We start from the raw sequence: 18,588 nt of genomic DNA on the forward strand, positions 1-18,588 counted from the left end.
AAGCTGCACTTTCTTTTTGCCTTATAGTCTGATTTGTCATAACTTCTCCGTTTTGTGGTAAGCTTTTCTTTGGCTGTCACTTCTTCACCCTGACCTGTCTTATTTGGCTCAGCAGAACTAAAATATATATCCTGCTGCTTTTACACACGCACTCACATAAGCTCAGCGATTCTCTGCGCGATCAACCTCTCACATGTTTAAGCTGCGGGAGATTTCACTTGTCATGTTTGCATAGTAAGCTAACGATTAATAAGACGATGTCAGAGGAATTGGTGCACAAATTATCATCACTCACAGATCAGTGCTGTCGCTCTCTATACACAGTTCGCATAATTGCAAAGTGAAAGCAAAAAACAAGCGCAAATTCAAACGCGACTTCAATATGTCACATATTGACAGTGGCTCACCGATGCCAATGACATAATTACCCAGCTACATTTCCGAAAGAATGCAAAAGCATTGACATATATTTTTCCTTCCTGCGATAGCCCGACGGGCAGGGCAGAGATAGATTTTGGTAGCCCGACTGGAAAAATCGCTAGCTCCAGGACGTCGGGCTAGCGATATTGCGAGCCCTGTATCTGATTGAGGAATCACTCATCTTTGGAAAAGAGAGTTTTGTCAAGGGTAGTGTCGTGGATGAGAGGAGGAGGACCCAAACGCTGGACTCACAGGCAGGTAGGTGAAGGTGGATGTTTATTGCCGAAGGAGTGAGCAAACAGTACAGAGGGAGGAAATGGCTGGCTGACTGAATGAATGAATGAACTAAGGACTGACTGACTGACTGGACATACAGACGACATCAGACATACATCATTAACATCAATGACACGACAGAGAACTGGTGAAACCGAGGAACTTAAATACACAGGTGGATGATGACAATGATTGGAAACAGGTGAGTACAGGGCTGAACATAATCTGACTAATGACACGGGAGACAAGCTGACACGGGAAAAAACAGGAAGTGAGAACATTAATGTGGCGAACCAAACTGAACATGAACAAACTGAAATCACTGGGTCAACGACCCAGGAACCCTGACAGTACCCCCCCCTCCAAAGGCCGGCACCCGACGGCCAAAAGAGAAAGAAAAAAAACCAGAACAGGGCGGGCGGAGGGGGCCCAGGACGGAGGGACGGAGTCCACACCAAGACAGTTCAGGTGGGCGCCCCCGTGGCCGAGACGAGACAGTTCAGGTGGGCGTCCACGCGGCCCGTGGCCGAGACGAGACAGTTCAGGGGGCCGACCGTGCGGACGGCAACGGCGACAGCACCGGTCCGGGGGCCGACCGCGTGGACGGCAACAGCACCGGTCCGGGGGTCGACCGCGCGGACGGCAACGGCGGCGACGTGGACACAGTTCGGGGGGCCGGCCGCGCGGAAGGCGACGGCGGCCACTCAGGCGAAGGCGGTCCGGGGGCCGGCCGCGCGGAAGGCGACGGCGGCCACTCAGGCGAAGAGGGTCCGTGGGCCGCCCACGACGGCGATGGCGCCCGGCCAGTGGCCCAGCCAGCGGTCTAGAAAATGGCCGTTTAGCTCCAGACCCAAACGAGGCTGGGCCAGGCGAGGCTGAAGGCTCTGAGGCTGCAGCAGACGAAGGCTCTGAGGCTGCCGCAGACGAAGGCTCTGAGGCTGAGGCCGGGCCGGGCGTGGGTGCAGCTGAGGCCGGGCCGGGCGTGGGTGCAGCTGAGGCAGAGGCCGGGCCGGGCGATGCAGGCGCGGAGGCCCCTGGCTGAGGAGCGGCCAGGCCAGCGGGTGCGGAAACCCCTGGCTGAGGAGCGGCCGGGCCAGCGGGTGTGGAAACCCCTGGCTGAGGAGCAGGAAGGCTCACAGCTGGCTCTGGGTGCTGTGGCTGCAGGTCCGGGAACTGGACGGGATGGTGGACAGGTGACTGGGAAACAGGAGGCGACTGGACTACAGGGCACTGGGCGGCAGACTGGACTACAGAAGAGTGGAGGACAGGTGGAGACTGGACTACAGGTGACTGGAGGACAGGTGGAGACTGGACTACAGGTGACTGGAGGACAGGTGGAGACTGAGCTACAGGTGGCTGAACTGACTGGAGGGCAGCAGGAGACTGGACAGCAGGTGAGGGAACCGATTGGACTAAGGAGACTGACGGATAAACAGAGGCCGGTGAGGCTAATGGCTGAGCTAAAGAGTGAGCTAGTGACGGAGATAACATTACGGCTTGGGCTCGTAAGGCTGGTGCCTGGGCAGGGGACAGTTCAGCTAGTCTAACCAGTGATACTGCGAGGGCGTGAAAAGCTGGATCAGGAGGTGGATGAAAGGGTGAAGTAGTAGGTGGACCAGTTAGCTCTTCCAAGCCTCCAGGGAGGTCAAGCTGGGTTCTGGCTGCCCTCAGCCTGGGCGCTGGGACAGGCACAGAAGGTGGCTGGACACCAGTCACCCCCACCCGAGAAACAGGAGCGGGTGTGGAGGTAGACTGGGTCGCAGCTGCCCTCCTCCTGGGAGCTGGCACTGGAGTGGGTGTAGGCTGACTGATAGGAGTGGAAATAACGACTGGGTGAGCGACACTGACAGGTCTATCGGGTTGTATTCTGGTCCTTCTGCCACCACTATTTACAGTTTTTGACTGAACAGTCTTTGGGGAGCCAGAGCAGAAAAAATCTTCCCAGTCCACATCATCCTCAAGGAGGGAAACTCCCCATGAATCAGAAAAGAGTCTGTTGTGTGTTTTAAGTGGATAATCAGATGAGGGGTGTGGAAAACAGTCACTGGAACTCACCACCGGGAGTTGCTGAACAGAGTCCGTTTTATGGCGGCGTGTGCACCGCTTTCCCCGGGAAGAGGAAGCGGGCCGGGTAAACGGCTGAGCCTCTGGCGCGGTAGCCTCCGCTGAGCAGAGATGGGAGGTGTAGCCGCCGTGCCGTGGCGAGGCGGAAAGGCTGGAGAGTGAAAAGGCTGGCGGGCGAGCGAGGAGCGAAGCGGCGGGAGAGCGAGCGGCCGAAGCTTGGGCTGTGACGCCCACTCTCCGCGGCGAATGCTCCGGTGCAGCTGAGGCAGCAGGTGGGGGAACGTGGCGTCTCCGAGGCCCGCCCAGAGCCAGGCGAGTCCCCTCGAAGACGTGCTCTCTCTCCGCGAAGAGCCGCTGTTTTCCCCGAAGCCCCTCCGTCCAGCGAAGGAGCGCTGCCTCCTGCCGCTCGAAAAGTTCAGGGTCCGCTGGGTCCACAACGCGGGGTCGTGTCATTCTGTCAAGGGTAGTGTCGTGGATGAGAGGAGGAGGACCCAAACGCTGGACTCACAGGCAGGTAGGTGAAGGTGGATGTTTATTGCCGAAGGAGTGAGCAAACAGTACAGAGGGAGGAAATGGCTGGCTGACTGAATGAATGAATGAACTAAGGACTGACTGACTGACTGGACATACAGACGACATCAGACATACATCATTAACATCAATGACACGACAGAGAACTGGTGAAACCGAGGAACTTAAATACACAGGTGGATGATGACAATGATTGGAAACAGGTGAGTACAGGGCTGAACATAATCTGACTAATGACACGGGAGACAAGCTGACACGGGAAAAAACAGGAAGTGAGAACATTAATGTGGCGAACCAAACTGAACATGAACAAACTGAAATCACTGGGTCAACGACCCAGGAACCCTGACAAGTTTATTACAGAGAAATGTCTCTTTCCAAAATAAAAGCTATACTATCCGCTTCTTCTGGGCTATATTCTCAGCAGCATATTAAACATATCAGGTTCCCATAAGGAGAATCCTGTGCTAACAGCTGTCTAAATGACTCGGCTAAAGTTAGTAGCATGCTTGTTGTTTTTGTCTTTGCACTAGGATGATGTCGGCGTAAATGTGCAGTCATATTCGTTGTGTTCCCACTAGTGCTTTCAGGTTAACCTCGTTAAAATGACCTTAACGCCACAACACGGCAAATCTCCGTTAACGAGCTACCCCTGATAGCCCCGTGCGTGGGGCTAGACGGCCAACACGTTAACGAGCTAACTGCGCTAACACGCTAGTTCCCACCCATGTAATTGAGCATTGCATGGCACATCCAACATACTGTTTTACTTTAGTCCATGACTCGCTTACCTTCAGGGTCATACGTCACATGAAAACCAAAATAGTTCCAAACGCCAGATCTGAATGAGGGTGGGGGAGGTTCAATTTGCCATGTTGCAAGGAGAGCTTAACTTGCCCTGCGCTCTTCCTTCTGACGATGCTGTCTGTGTGGAGTGCTCAGTGGATCTGCGCTCGACAGTGCAGCCTAGGCGGAGTAGTCGAACGCAGATTCACTGAGCGCTCCACACAGACAGCATCGTCAGAAGAAAAGTTGATAAAATAAATCAAAAATTTTGTATTGTTCGATACATATGCGTACCGAACCGAAAGCACTGTATCGAACGGTTCAATATCGATACGAATATCGTTGCACCCCTAGTATTCAGTCATTAATCAACCCCTTCATCCTCTCGAACACACAGCAGGCGCAGAAATTTGTCTTCCTTGAAACTGTGGATCACCAAGGTTACGTTCACACTGCAGGCGAAAGCGCATCAAATCCGACTTTTTTGACCCTGTGCGACTCATATCCGATCATGGTATGACAGTGTGAATGGCACAAATCCGATCTGGGTCACTTTCGTATGTGGTGCTGAATCCGATACATATCTGATGTTTTAGAAAGCGGCTGCTGTTTGATGGTCATGTCGCATTAAATTCGTCTTTTACGTCACTGACACAAGACAGACGCCAATTATCAGCGCCGGAGAAGACATCGCGAACGCTTCCTGGCCATCCAGTGAAACTGTTGGGAAGACAACGTTGGAGAAACGTGAACATTTTATTTGTAAATGTATAATCTGCAGATTCTGACAGAAATCTGCAGCTATCCTCTGAAGCAGCGCTCCTCTAAAACAGCAATAAGGATCCTTATTAGGCCAAATGTAAATAACAAAATAACTTTATAACTTAAAGCAAAATTGGGAAACGTAAACAAGTCTTTATATTAAGGCCATCAGTCAAACAATACTGTTTGGTCTGGGTCTAAACTAGGGGTGGGCGGTATAAACGGTTTACGGTAGAAACGATATAAATTTGGCCAACGGTAGAGATCTTTACTATACCGCTCTACCACGATAGCGCATGTTGATGGTGTCATCAAGCTGCTCCTGTTTTGGTCGAAAGCCTCGCAGCGGCTGCAAACAACAACATCTGCAAATTATGGCCGGCGACAGCGAAGAGACGAAGCACTTTTGGAAGATGAGGAAAGCCAAAAACTGCGCTTCCTCCACTTCTGTACCATTGATTCTTTAATGCTGAATTCTATCACAGCTGCTCTATTCCCATGTTGTTGCAGTATATTAATGACTAACCTCGTATTGTGGATGGATTATCTCAGTTGTTCTCCTGACTGACGTTTGGTCCGTTTACAGCATCCTGCCATGCGATTGCATTTGTTTCTAACCATGAAGAACCTTCACGTTAACTTTTATCGAGTGGAAAAAAGTTAGCGTTCATCCTTCAACTTCACTGTGCTAATGTTATGCTAACGTAGCTGTTTTGCTAGCAATCATGTAGCACATCATTGTTTACCAGCTAGTCCAACTTCAGTAACCCTACAAACATCACTGCTGTTTAGCTTCTGTCTTCATCTATGTTGGAAGTGATAGCAGAGCTGTACGTTTGAATTTTTCAGAAATCTCTCAGTCAGAACATGCTGTATCATGCTTAGGTGGAAACTAGTGAGCTAACTTCCTGCTAACCGCTAACTTCCTCTAACTGTGTTAAATTTAATAAATTCTGTTTTCATGGATGCCTGGATGCTAAACTTAATTGTTACACCTGGTAAAGCAGCAATGCTGATCGTTTTATTAAATATTAAAGAATTTAGACAGATTTTAACTCTCAGTGATGCTGCAGTGTTCGTTTGTTACTTTGGGACCTGAAGATGACGGAGTTTTGGACCCAGATTACTCCACGAGGCTCCTGACTACGGCAGCCATAATGCTCCGACAATCTATCAAGCGGTGCGGCTTCGTAGCTTAGCAAAGTCGTACTAAAACATTTTTGACAGATTTTTGAGCGGCGTGTAGCACATAAAATCTGTTTGAGGTCAGTAAGCACAACCAGAATTCATACATAAGGCACGTTGTCATTTTTTGAGAAAATTAAAGGATTTTAAGTGCGCGTTATAGTGTGTAAAATACGTTATACAGAAGAAAAGAAAATATCGCGATATATATCGTTACTGCATATGCTTCAAATTATACCGTGATATGAATTTTAGGCCATATCACCCAGCCATAGTCTAAACAGAGCGCGCTGTGTGTGACGTCTGCTTTTGTGCATGTGGGCCGCTTTGAGGGTTCACACTAGAGCGCGTCACATTTTATTTGTAGTGTGAAGAAGCAGACAAAAAAATCGGATTTGATCAAAAAATCAGAATTGAGCATTAAGACCTGCAGACCTTTCAGATTAGCTTGACTCCACCAGTGTATGAATGTGAGAGTGAATGAATAGTGGAATTGTAAAAAGTGCTTTGGGTTCCTTGAAAAGCGCTATATAAATGCAATCCATCATCATCATTATTATTATTATTATTATTAGTGTTTTTAAAATGGCAGAATTTGCAGTTTGCCGAGTGAATTTTTTGATAAAAAAAATATAATCCAGGCCTTTTCTCAGGGACCGCCGGGTGCAGGCATTCATACCTCCCTTGTTGTCTTCAGGTCTACGTGTCCTATGACCACGGCACCACTTTCATACCCGTCTCACACAAGTTCAAGTTTTCGGGGGCTAAGATGAAGGACGGCAGCAAGCAGGTCATCTCGCAGTTCTACCACAGCCCTGCAGACAACAGGAGGGTGAGTCTGGTCCCACTGACCCGTATTTACACGAGAGACAAGTGGAAAGTTTCCTGTATGTATTCTACACAGCACACATTGTGATGTCAGCTGTATACTGTCAGGTATGAAATAAAGCTTTTGGTTGCATTATGGGAAATTTAAGATCCAATGGTGGAATTGTGGAAACTAATCCAGCTTCTCCTCCTGCACATATCTCAGTGTCTGTGGATTTGTCACTGGTCGTCTTTTGGTGGAGCTGAACTGTTCTGTCAAGTAGAGCTGAAAAACTCAGCAAATATCCAAATATCGGAACAGAAAAAGTACAATTTTAAGAAAAATGTGAGCTCATACAGCAACACATTCCCAAAAGAAGTTGGGAAAGAGGCAACAAAAAGCTGGAAAAGTAACTGTTACTAAAAGGAAACAGCTGCAGTAACATGGTGAAACTAATTAAGTTAACTGTCAGCAGATCGGTAACATCAGGTCTAAAAAGAGCGTATCAAAGAGGCAGACTTCAGGCAGCACTGCATTAACTGTCAGGAAGTAACTGGGACACATCCTGCATCATGCAACGACGAATCCTTGTGTGAACGTGGTGGGACCATCAGGAGTGTTATCAGTGTTCAGTTTAAAATCAGTGGCTGTGGAACTGGTAGCTTCCACATCTGGAAAGGCTCCATCAGCTGATTCATTTGAGTCCTCTGCTCTTCATGATTTTATGTTGCAAACTCGTTTTCTTCACTGATACTTTTTTAAGGATTAAACCTTGGCGCCCGATGGTGAAGTAAACACGGGCTTAAGCTTGTCAGTCATTGCATTTTGTTTCCCAACGTTTCTGCGGAGCTGAGTTTGTGCAAAGTCAGCCTGATAGACCTTAAACTTTGTTTCCCCTCAAAGAAAACTTTTCTAGGATTTGTCAGATTTATTATTTAATGCTTCTGTTTGTTGTCTGCCTCCTCAGTACCTGTTTGTGGACTCTACCAACAACTACCTTTGGAACGCCTTTGACTTCTGTAGGAACGTCCAGGGCTTCTCCCTCCCCTTCAAACCCACCGACCTGCTGCTCCACAGCAGACGAGCCAACCTGGTGCTCGGCTACGACGGCTCCCATCCCAACAAACAGGTAAAGCGATGCTCTGACTTTACAGTGCTGTGTGTTTAAAAGAATGACGCACTTTGTTTAGTATGAAGCCTCAGCGACACCTTTTACTGAGTGGTGCTTGTAGATATGATGAAGCATTTGTAGTGTGAGTTTGACTCCCTGTTACAGCCGAAATTTGACCTGATAAAATGACTGTAGCTTTGCATTCAAATGACTTCAGCTTCATCTTGATCCAGTCATGTGCATGTGTAGGAAAACATTTCATGAAGCCTTTCTGCACTGAATATTCACACAATGTGGACTTGATGGATTTTATTATTCCTTATGTGAATACTTGCAGTTATTGATAGTATTCTACATATTTTGATACAAACAGAAGGACGATGTCTTCCTTACAAATGTCTAACAGCTCTGTGGAAACGTGTAAAAAAAGTGTGTGCCAGGTAAATAAGCTGGGACGTATTTGGACACTCAGTTAGGCTGCTGCTGCCAGAGTAACCACAGTTTATGAGTATTTTATGAGAACAGTCGGTGAATGCTTTGGTGTTTCCAAAGCATTCACCGACTGTTCCTCTGAATTTTTAAAATCCTAAAACGAAGGCTGAAATCGTGACTGTTTCTTGCACGTGTGCTTAATATGAAGTACTCGTCGCTTGTTCGATTCAGAAATTCACATGCAGGATATTCTAACCGGGACAGGAAGTGATGTCCTTGCATCATAGCTCTCCTGAGTTCAAACATAACAGTGGCAAACGTCTCTCCGGTGTTCTCCTTTACATGTGTGCTGGAGCCAAAACGAAGGAATGAGCTTGACCTACATTTTTACAGTGCACCACCCCCCTCTTCTCCTCCTCCTCCTCCCCCTTCCTCCTCCTGCTCTCTCCTTACACCCTCTCTCCTCTCCTGCCTTTCTAGCTGTGGAAATCGGACGACTTTGGGGAGACGTGGGTGTTGATCCAAGAGCACGTGAAGACCTACTTTTGGTAAGGAGGCTGAAGCAGTACAACAGGCATCAGAGGGTGTATCTATCCTGTCACCAACACAATGCTGAGGAAATATAACCTTCCAGAAAACTCCTATTAAATCTGCATGTCCTCGGCCTTCAGGCGTTAGCTACAAGCACATAAATAGATAAATTATTCTACAAGTTATTGCTGCGCTGTCTGATATTTCTAGTCAACAACTCTGATACACAGATGAGTTCATCCTTACTCGATAGCACGTCGACATTACCACAATAACACAGAGAATTAATGAAAATGTGTTTTTCTTCTTTATCTGACACAAAGTAGCTCTGCTTTATTCCAGTGTCAGGACAGTCAGTTAACATTTAGTCCGTTTAATGAAAGTAGACACCTTCATTAAAAAATAAATTGCTTAATTTTGTCATTTCTGTTGTTGGATTATCCAAAAGAATAATCCAACAGTGTTTGGTGTTTCTATACATAAGAGGTCAGAGCCCACACTCACAGCTGACGCCGTTAAATGTTGAAAGAAGAGTCGAGCTGTATTAGGAATGATACAACTCAGAGTTGTGGCTGCATTTATGATCACAGGTCTGTGGTTATTCAGTGATTGGTTTGACAAAATCTAAAGTAATTAAATATAAATAGCATGACTGCAGGCTTCAACAGTGAACAGCCTGCTGTAAAAGTTAAAGTTAAGATAAAGTTAAGACTGTTAATTAGATGTGTTGAGCTTTGGATGAGATGGAACCTGACCCAGATTATCTTGGATCGTCATGGAAACCCAGTCTTATTTGATTAATATGAAAATACAACCAACAAATTGTAGGCAGTTTAATGATTGTCTGCACAGTGTTTCCTGTGATTTTATACAATACAGCTTATCTCAACTCTAACATTTGTTGGCTACTGGCTGGATTTGATAAAAGATCAATAATGCAAAGAAGAAGTAACAGTTTAAGCTGTTCTGCATAAAGTCATTCAGATGTGTAAGGCTGATCATGAATCCAGTGAGCATAGTGAGGCCCAGTCTGGAACATCTGGGCTTATGGTGTCTCCATTCAGCTGTGAGTGCTGTGTAAACTTGTCTTGACCAATAAAGGAAGCCTCACTAACACCACTGTGTAAAGCAGACCTTTGTCACAGCCCCTTGTCCCCACACCAGGCATCCTCACTTTCTTCCACATGAAGATGACTAGAACTCCTCAATGAATGATTCTCATTTAACTGTTTCCCGACATGACTGTGAGGTTTTCTGGGTTCAGGATGGACTCTTATCATGCTGGAATTATACATTTTGATTGCAAGAATGCACATTTTTCTGGTAAGCAGTTGTTGCACGTTTTCAAGCTTGTGTTTGTGTAGCTGTTGATAGTTGTCAAACCTGAACATTAGTGCACCTTGGAAAAATGTGTAGTCATTGCTGTCCTGTTATTAAGTGCATGACTCAACACTTTTGGCTTGTACTGTGAGCTTCGGTTGGGATAATTTCACAGTGTCATGTAAGTGGCTGAGAGACGGCAGCCTCCCCTGTTGTGTTTGTAGTATTTTAATCGAGGCTGTGAAACAACATGAGACAACACTTTACTCTGGCTATGTTGGTGCAGGTTCTCTGCAGCCAGGAGCCTTTAGATGTTTATTGAGCAGAGTAACATGTTGTCACCAAGGCAGAAAACCGAGTGACAGGATGGACGCTGAATGGACTCTACCTGGATTACATCAGGTTTGCCAGGATAACTGCTACTTATGGAAACTTGATACAGTATTTAGTGCTTTCATTATTTTAGTGTAAACATGGAAGGTTTGAAAGGTAAAATAGTTCCTGGTAAAATACTCAGTGCTTCTGCGCCCAGCATCATCAGTGAGCAACAGCAGCCATGAAAGAAAGGCAGAGTTCACTGATCGCTAAAGTCAACAAATGACCAACTCAAACTAAAACATGGCTTCAGGTAGCATTTTGCTCGCCATCTCTCACATTAACTTTAACCAAGCTAGTGTTAGCCTGCCAGCTGTTAACTTGGGTATCAAGTAAATAATGTTGTTTAAAAGTTTTAACCTTTCGATGTTTGTTTGTTGTTGTTTTTCTGGCTACTGTTAGCTAATGCTAGCATGTCTGCTAATACATAAGAATGCAAGCCATCTAATGGAGCAAAATCCACAGTTAGCAAATTCATCTGACTCCTGATGCTTATCTGGTAGCTTAGCTGACTGTTTTCAAATGATTTCCTCCGCTAATATAGCTTAGTTGCTAATGTTGTTACTAGCAAAATTGTGTATTGCTGTGGGTTTGTTTTGTTTGTTAAACAAAATAAAGATTACATCTGCACCCCCACGCAACGTCTACAGCTGGGTTTCTCCCATCCTTTGGTAGGAGAGGATGTTGATGTTTAGGGGTGGTGGACGTCTGACCTAATGCGTTTACCACCCTGCCATATGGAGGGTGGTAAACTCGAAGGTGCTGAATCTGATTACCTTTCTTTGGTATGTGTACCTGTGAATCACTTCCTGCACAGATGCCCTTTTAGTGGAAATGCTGAATGGCTAGCTTACCAAATTAATTCCCCAGCTAAAGAGATTTATGACTCTGTTGAACCTATAGAATCGTAGTCATCATAAATAGTCATCATAAATGTTGTATTGGCATTAAGCTAATGTGCATAACTAAGACTTTCTTTCCATACTAATAGCAGCCAGCTTCTTCCACATGTATCTGGGATCTTCACTGTTTGCTTTTAGAACTGACGTTGGACGAGAGGTGAAGGATCTTGACGAAACTTTAAACAGTCCCGCTGTTATATTTCCAGTTTCCTTAGACTACCATGACCTGGATGACTGAGAATCTACACAGACACATCTGACATTGGTTGCTTAGTTATGTGCGAGTCAGCTTTGTTGTCATTACCATCATCAGGATTGTGGTATAAATCAGTCACTAACCAAGAGCTGCATGCAAGAGTGAGTAACAGGATGCTGACTGCAGATCATTACAGGGCTGCAGGTGTCATTAACAGTGATTTAGGCAGTGCTCCTTTAGTTCTTTTTTATAAAGCTCAACATGCAACGCTGCAGTGAAACCTGGTTTCAAGCTCTGTTGGACTGATTTATATTATAGAATAAACAGAGCACTAATGTTTGCCTTCTCCAAAGAGAATTATACCTGCCGTGTGCCAAAATATGTAATCAATATCCTCCCTTAACTACATTTCACGGTGATTGGTAAAAGCTGAATTATAGCTTTGGTGCAGAAGTATCCTTTCCTTTGCAGCCCTTGTACTATGCTACTGCCAGCAGTCATGATGGAATGAGTCATTATGTACTCCTTATCTGTTCCAAATGCTTCAGCACGCTTAGATTTTTGCTGTAAGTTAGAATCAGAAACAACTGGAGTCCTGTGGGGTTGAGGGACCAGTGGAAGCATTTCTGGACAATGCAGGCAGACCTGTTGATCTGTGATGCTTCCCCTCCACTCTGAGTGGATGCTAGACTGACGCTCTTTTAGGCAGGTTGCCCTCACCGTTTATCTATGTGGGGAAAAAACCTTTTTGCTCTGTGAATGAATTTCTGTCAGCAGCAGCTCAACTGTTTGCTGGTTATTGGTAAGAAGAAGCTATATGGTTTGATGGCTAGTCAATAAAAGCAGTTGAACTGGTGACTTTTAATATCAGTAGAAGTATGAATAGTTAAAGCATTTGAAGCTTCTGTTGGACCATAACAGGGAGTGTCAGTTAGTAAGGAAGAGCAACAGGAGTCCAGGAGGCGTGGCCTGGCCAACCTTAGCAGAGCTGCACAGTAGCTGTGGGGAGAGTTATGGTGTAAACCAACACATCCGACTCTCTGTCTCTCTTCCACAGCATGTCTTTATCCTGTCTTCCTTCTCTCACCCCAACCAATCACAGCAGATGGCCCCGCCCCTCCCTGAGCCTGGTTCTGCCGGAGGTTTCTTCCTGTTAAAAGGGAGTTTTTCCTTCCCACTGTCGCCAAAGTGCTTGCTCATAGGGGGTCATATGATTGTTGGGCTTTCTCTGTTGTATTATTGTAGCGTCTACCTTACAATATAAAGCACCTTGAGGCGACTGTTGCTGTGTTTGGCACTGTATAAATAAAGTTGAATTGAATCTGTCACGTGCTGCATGGACTGAAAACAAGCCAACTTCCTTCCATGGGCCCTGATGCTGAATCCTTTTATATCTTCTACTTCCCGTTGACCGAGGGCTCTCCCTCCGTCATCTTAGTTTGAGCTGAACTAAACTGTGAGAGATTTTGGATTTTTAAGGAGAAGCAGCAGTGTGCTTGATTCATAACACAATACAAAACTTAAAGGTAATGGTTTTATCTGGGTCATCTTTTTTATCATTGACAGCCAAAATGATCTGGTCCCTGGATTTCTAGATGTATTTAACTACTGATGCCTTTAAAAGTCAGCAAATAAGATTTGAAAATGCTGCTAAAGGTACAAACCGGCCAGAAGAAACTGCAAATTATCTGAGGACCAAAGCAACACAAATAAGGATTGATCTTACGCTCGCCCCTGGTGCTCCATCCAATTTGGGTTTAATCCTGTTTGTTGTGGCTTTAGAAGAGGCTGGTGCTTTTGTGCTGCACATCAGTCTGAAGGCTCTGTAAGCCAAAGCGATCTGAGCCTGACTATCAGTCTACTGCTGGGTGTGTTCAGAACCACCCAAACCAGTGGGACCCCCCACAATCTCGCATAACTGGTAATCCTGTGATCGCACGGCTAGAAGACGGACTGAGAGGCAAAATCCATTTTGTACAATAAGAAGTACAATCTCTTCTGCCATATGGATTACAACGAATGATACAAATCCCACATAAAAGGAGTATCAACTCTATATATAGGGAAACCAAGGATCTGTGGGAGAAAGGGGGGCGTTGAATAGATATCACATAGAAGCGTTGCAGCTCTGAACATTTTCAGGCTGACAGTAGTGCAGATTATAGCTGACCCCTAAAGTACCTTTGCTACGTGGGTCACAGGCTCAACCAGGTGAGCGGCATCCACAGTCTCTAGTGGGATGGTCTTTAACCTGCCCTCCCCCTCTGTTATGACGGTTTGTGCTGATAAATAGTGCAACTAAAGGTCGGGTGCATTTCCCGCTGGCGCAAGTTTTATCAGGGGAGCCACCTGACCTGCGATGTGTGTTTTCTGCAGTGTAATTGCATCTAGTGTGCCATGTGCGAGAAAGGCCAATGCCAGACTCCATGAACTGTCTGAAGTTCTCAAGGTAAAATTACAGCAAATTTTACTGCAAGAACAAAACCAAAAAGTATATCCTGTGAAACAAAACCAACAAGGAACCAGACCAGCTGAAATGTTCACCACTATGTGGACTGTTACTCGCTCAGGAATCCGACCGGTGCGAGACTGAAGAACAAGCCACGGTGACCTATGAGCCCAGATTATGTTGAAGCATTTTTAATGGCTTCAAATCAAATGAAGCTTTGATTGACGTGGAATTTCTTTTACGGTTAACTTGTAAAGCCTGACAGTCTGGTTGACTACATGTCCTGATTCATTGTTTTTGAGAGTTGAGCAATATCGCCAACGGAGGTTACGTGGTGGGTCCGTGTCCATAATGCTGGGATATCCAGTGTGCACAATCATACTTTGGCTTTCTAATGTTACTGGGAGAATTGGGCCTGCAGTGCTACATGTCTGGTCTGAGAAAAGATTTGTTATTAAAGAAACCTGTGCTGTTGGTGGCCGTGTCTCAGATAAAGTGGCCTTGTCATTCCGAATGCTCGGTTTGAATGCCGTACGGACCTGACACAAAGAGAGAAACTACCAAAACAGGGTAAGAATGGTGTTTAGGAAGTGTTTAGAAAGGGCACAGATTAATTCCAAGGAAGGCGCAGAGACAGACTACGAATAGCTCTCCACGCACTCTCAGGCCAGACAGTGTCCATCGGTTGAACAGGGACCTTTGAATGAAAGCCACAGAGGCAGAGCTGAGCGAGACACTGCTCTCTCTGTTTAGTTCTCGAGACTCTGGCAGGAAACGCGCTGATTTGGAAGGCAGACGATAAGATGCAGTGAACCTCCTTCATTCATTCGGGCTCTGTGTGCCACGAGCTGGAACAGAAACGGCCGTAAATAGTTCGACCGCGCAGTTTTTCAAGGTTGGCGCACAGATGGAGATTTTCAGTTTGAACTTCCTGAGAGCCTGAGAGTGTTTTGTGTTGACATTTATTATCCTGAAAACGGGATTATTAAATGAAAAACTGACAAGGAATCATTTGTCTGTGTGAAGCCTGTGAGACCACAGGGTGAAAGCGGAGTTTAGTTCTTGCTTTTCTGATTGACATCTCTGAAGAGTGATGTTGTCCTGAACGTGAGTTTGTTTCAGATTCAGAAACAGCTGTAACTGTAATTCTGTCATCGATAAATGATTCAGTGTGAGGCTTCAGAACAGGCCCTGCCTAACCTTTGGTTGATGTCCATCTGTTAAGGCCTATTTACAATTATAAATAGATATATTTAAGTATGAAAAGTGTTTGTGTTATTCTCATGTTCTCCATTCCCCGCCTATCCTCACCTTTTTTCTCAATATCTCCCTCTGATACATCTTTGTCTCTCACCTTCTGCTCTTGTCTCCTAAACCCAGGGGTGTGGAACCCTACGACCCCCCAACCACAGTCCTCGTCCAGAGAAACGAGCCCCAGGGTGTATCCACTATACTCAGCAGCACTGACTTCTTCCAGAGTGAACAGAACCGCAGACTGATCCTGGAGCAGGTGGACAGCTTCCAGCTCCGAGACAAGTACATGTTTGCCACCACCACACGGGTAAGGAGACCATTGTGTTCCAGTGATTGGTAACTGGTTTGTTAGTGGACAGAGAAGCGATAGCAGTTTGATATTTAAAATAACAATAAAAACCAGATGAAAGTATAGCTCAGCAAACGTCATCATATAATCCAGGTAACTGTCCTCCATTTGTAAGCTAGCCTTACTGCTACTAATGGATCCTATACTCGTTTGGTTTGGCAGGAAACGTGCTCCACAGAAGGTCTGGCTAACTGACCACATTCTGATTTGCATTTGTCGTATTCATAGCAAATGCATAAGACAGAACAGAATCTCCAGGTTCTGAGACCAGAACTATAACTCTACAATGAAACAAGTTCAGAAAACCCAACGTGTCCAAATTAATATAACAAAAGGAACGGCAGTGAAACCATGACCAAACGTAATAATGGGGTGGATTGCCCTTTAGAAGCATAGACCTGCCTGTACCAGGTCAGTTGTGCCTGAATCTTTACGTACAAATGAGTTGGTCAGGGCTGACACATGAGCAAACACGGCGTTTTCCAGGGCACATAAAAGGTTTTGAATCTGTGCATACAGATTGCCACCGTGTCCCTCCTTGGGCTCACCGTGGGGACAATATGTTAGAGCGGCAGCAGGCGGGAGCTCTGTGATCCTCAGGTATTGCTGCCAACCTTTTAAGATGGTACAGCTAAAAACAGCCATACTGTTTCCTGCCACCACCTTATCCTTTCTCAGTCAGGTCTGGGCACAGCACAACTTTAAAAGAGTTGGCTGGTGTACGTCTTTCAGGCTGGACAGAGCCAGGCTAGCTGCTCCACCTGTTTCCAGGCTTCATGCTGTTTAGAAAACAGTTGATCATTTGCTGTAGTGTTCCACCAAGGAGTCATTTTACAATACAGAAGCTTCTGGTTCTAGCTTAAGCTTGAGACCTTCCCCGAGGATTCTGGGTGTTTTTAACAGCCTGAAGTGTGATTTTGTCATTTATGCACCACTGCCCTGCTTCCTGACAGGTACCCAGACACAGACTCCTTATAAGAAAAAGAATTATTGATGCTTCAGGTTTTATTTTGATAGCAACACCATTAAAGAGGAAGCAAGCTAAGGTTAGCCTGTTAGCTGCTGTGCTAGGTAGCTAGTGGCTTGATTGGGTTAGCAGGAAAGCTAACCTTACCTTAAACCAGTGGTTCCCAAACTTTTTTTGCTAGGCCCCCCTTTGTTTCACAAGGAAAATGTTCGCACCCCCCCACCACGCAAACACATCCTCCAACCACACACGCCCATATTTTGCTCCATTGCTGTTTATTTCACACCTCAAACTTATTGTAAACAATTAAGCAAATAAAAGTAAACTGCAATAAATTACAGGTAGTAATAGAATAAACTACTAACTCTTTTACGCTACGTCCGCACCTACACAGGTGATTTTGAACACGCAGCTGTTTCGTCCACGTAAACGGCGTTTCGAATCATCGAAAACTGAGATTTTTTTAAAACTCCTTTTTTGCGTTTACGTGTGGACGAGGAATACAGAGTTCGTCACGCAACGTCAAAGGTATGTGTCTTTTTCACGTCACGCTGTGGCCACGTTATTGTTTACATGAGATGAATTGCAGAATGATAGAGACGAAATGCTGTTAATCTGACTGTCTGCAGGTTTTACACGCAGTTACTGTCCCTCCATTTACAAAGGCAGAGGCGTCACAGTGTCATTATTTTACCTGTAGTTGTTTTCCCTGTGTAATAATATTCAAAATTGCATCAATACATTTTTCAAAAAATGCCTCTCTGTGCAAAATGGGTTTAAAAACATAAACAGCTGTGGGATCCTGTTTGTCCGTGATTTGAACCGGGGAACAAATCGTGGCAGGATCAGCCTGATGTTATTTGTATCCCGCTGTAACTTTACTGTATAAAGAGCAAACATCTCCAAAATGTCAGGAGTAGTGAGTCATTACAACAAGTGTTTGTGAACTAAAAATCAAGAATGTGGGATCCTGTTTGTCCGTGGTTTAAACAGCCCAGCGCGGCTCCCGACAGGGAAAACCAATCCTGCAGGGAGACCTACTTCCGCACCTGCGCAGGTGGAGCCAAAGGGCAGATTTGCTTCACCATATTTTCTAGTCTTTGGCTCAGAATGAAGTTGGTTTGGAAAGGCGCCCCGTGCTAGCAGTGTCCAAGCGTTTTGTTTTTCTCCCCCCTTTTCATCCTGTGCCCCCCCCCCCCCCCCCCCCCCCCCCCCGCCATGGCTCTGGCTGGTTACAGGTCAGAGGTCAAGTTTTCTGAAAACTTATGAATGCAATAAATTTAGAACAAGGTGATGCAGGATTTTGAAATTCATACCATAAGTAGATCTACATCAGTATTTTTTCTTTACTCTAATCAAGAATAAGACAGGTCCCATGTTATAAGCTGGCTAGTATGATGTAGAGTATGTCAGTAACTGTACAGCACAGAGTATATACAACAATGTTGCCTCATTACTACTGCACACAGAGGGCTGTCGGTCTCTTTAATAACGATGCTTTAAACAAGTTAGGCAGAGAACCGATACTTACGGTGATCGGTTAATTATCAAGCCTTTTAGCATAGGTGAGTCACTCCCCTAAATCACACAGTGAGTCTGTTTGACTCCCTTCTTCTCACGTGTCATACTGAGCCACCTCATTTTGAAGAGGCCGGATACCAACTCGGCTTGGGCGTGAAACGATTTCCTAACTCAGTCGCTGGGTGGCTTGGTCCCATCCCGGCTCACACCGGACAAAAAAATGACGTACCCTGGAGAGATCCCTGTTCATTACAGGGCTAACACAGAGACAGTCCACTATAGTCACAGTTACCCTGTGGACAGTACGGTTTATACTCGTACGCACGTCTGTGGACTGTGGGAGGAAGCC

At 45.7% G+C, this 18,588-nt stretch overlaps 1 protein-coding gene across 2 annotated transcripts in view; it reads left to right on the forward strand.

Annotated features, from left to right (window-relative positions):
• sorl1 (sortilin-related receptor, L(DLR class) A repeats containing) overlaps window positions 1-18,588 on the forward strand; it is a 90,242-nt gene that overhangs the window by 25,839 nt on the left and 45,815 nt on the right. For both annotated transcript variants that reach the window (XM_026193589.1, XM_026193590.1), the window contains exons 3-6: window positions 6,722-6,856; window positions 7,800-7,961; window positions 8,856-8,923; window positions 15,529-15,709. In XM_026193589.1, coding sequence (XP_026049374.1) covers window positions 6,722-6,856; window positions 7,800-7,961; window positions 8,856-8,923; window positions 15,529-15,709 — 546 coding nt within the window. The remainder of the gene's footprint in view (window positions 1-6,721; window positions 6,857-7,799; window positions 7,962-8,855; window positions 8,924-15,528; window positions 15,710-18,588) is intronic.

Source organism: Astatotilapia calliptera, chromosome 14 (genome assembly GCF_900246225.1).
Source record: "Astatotilapia calliptera chromosome 14, fAstCal1.2, whole genome shotgun sequence".
NCBI classification, from domain to species: domain Eukaryota; kingdom Metazoa; phylum Chordata; class Actinopteri; order Cichliformes; family Cichlidae; genus Astatotilapia; species Astatotilapia calliptera.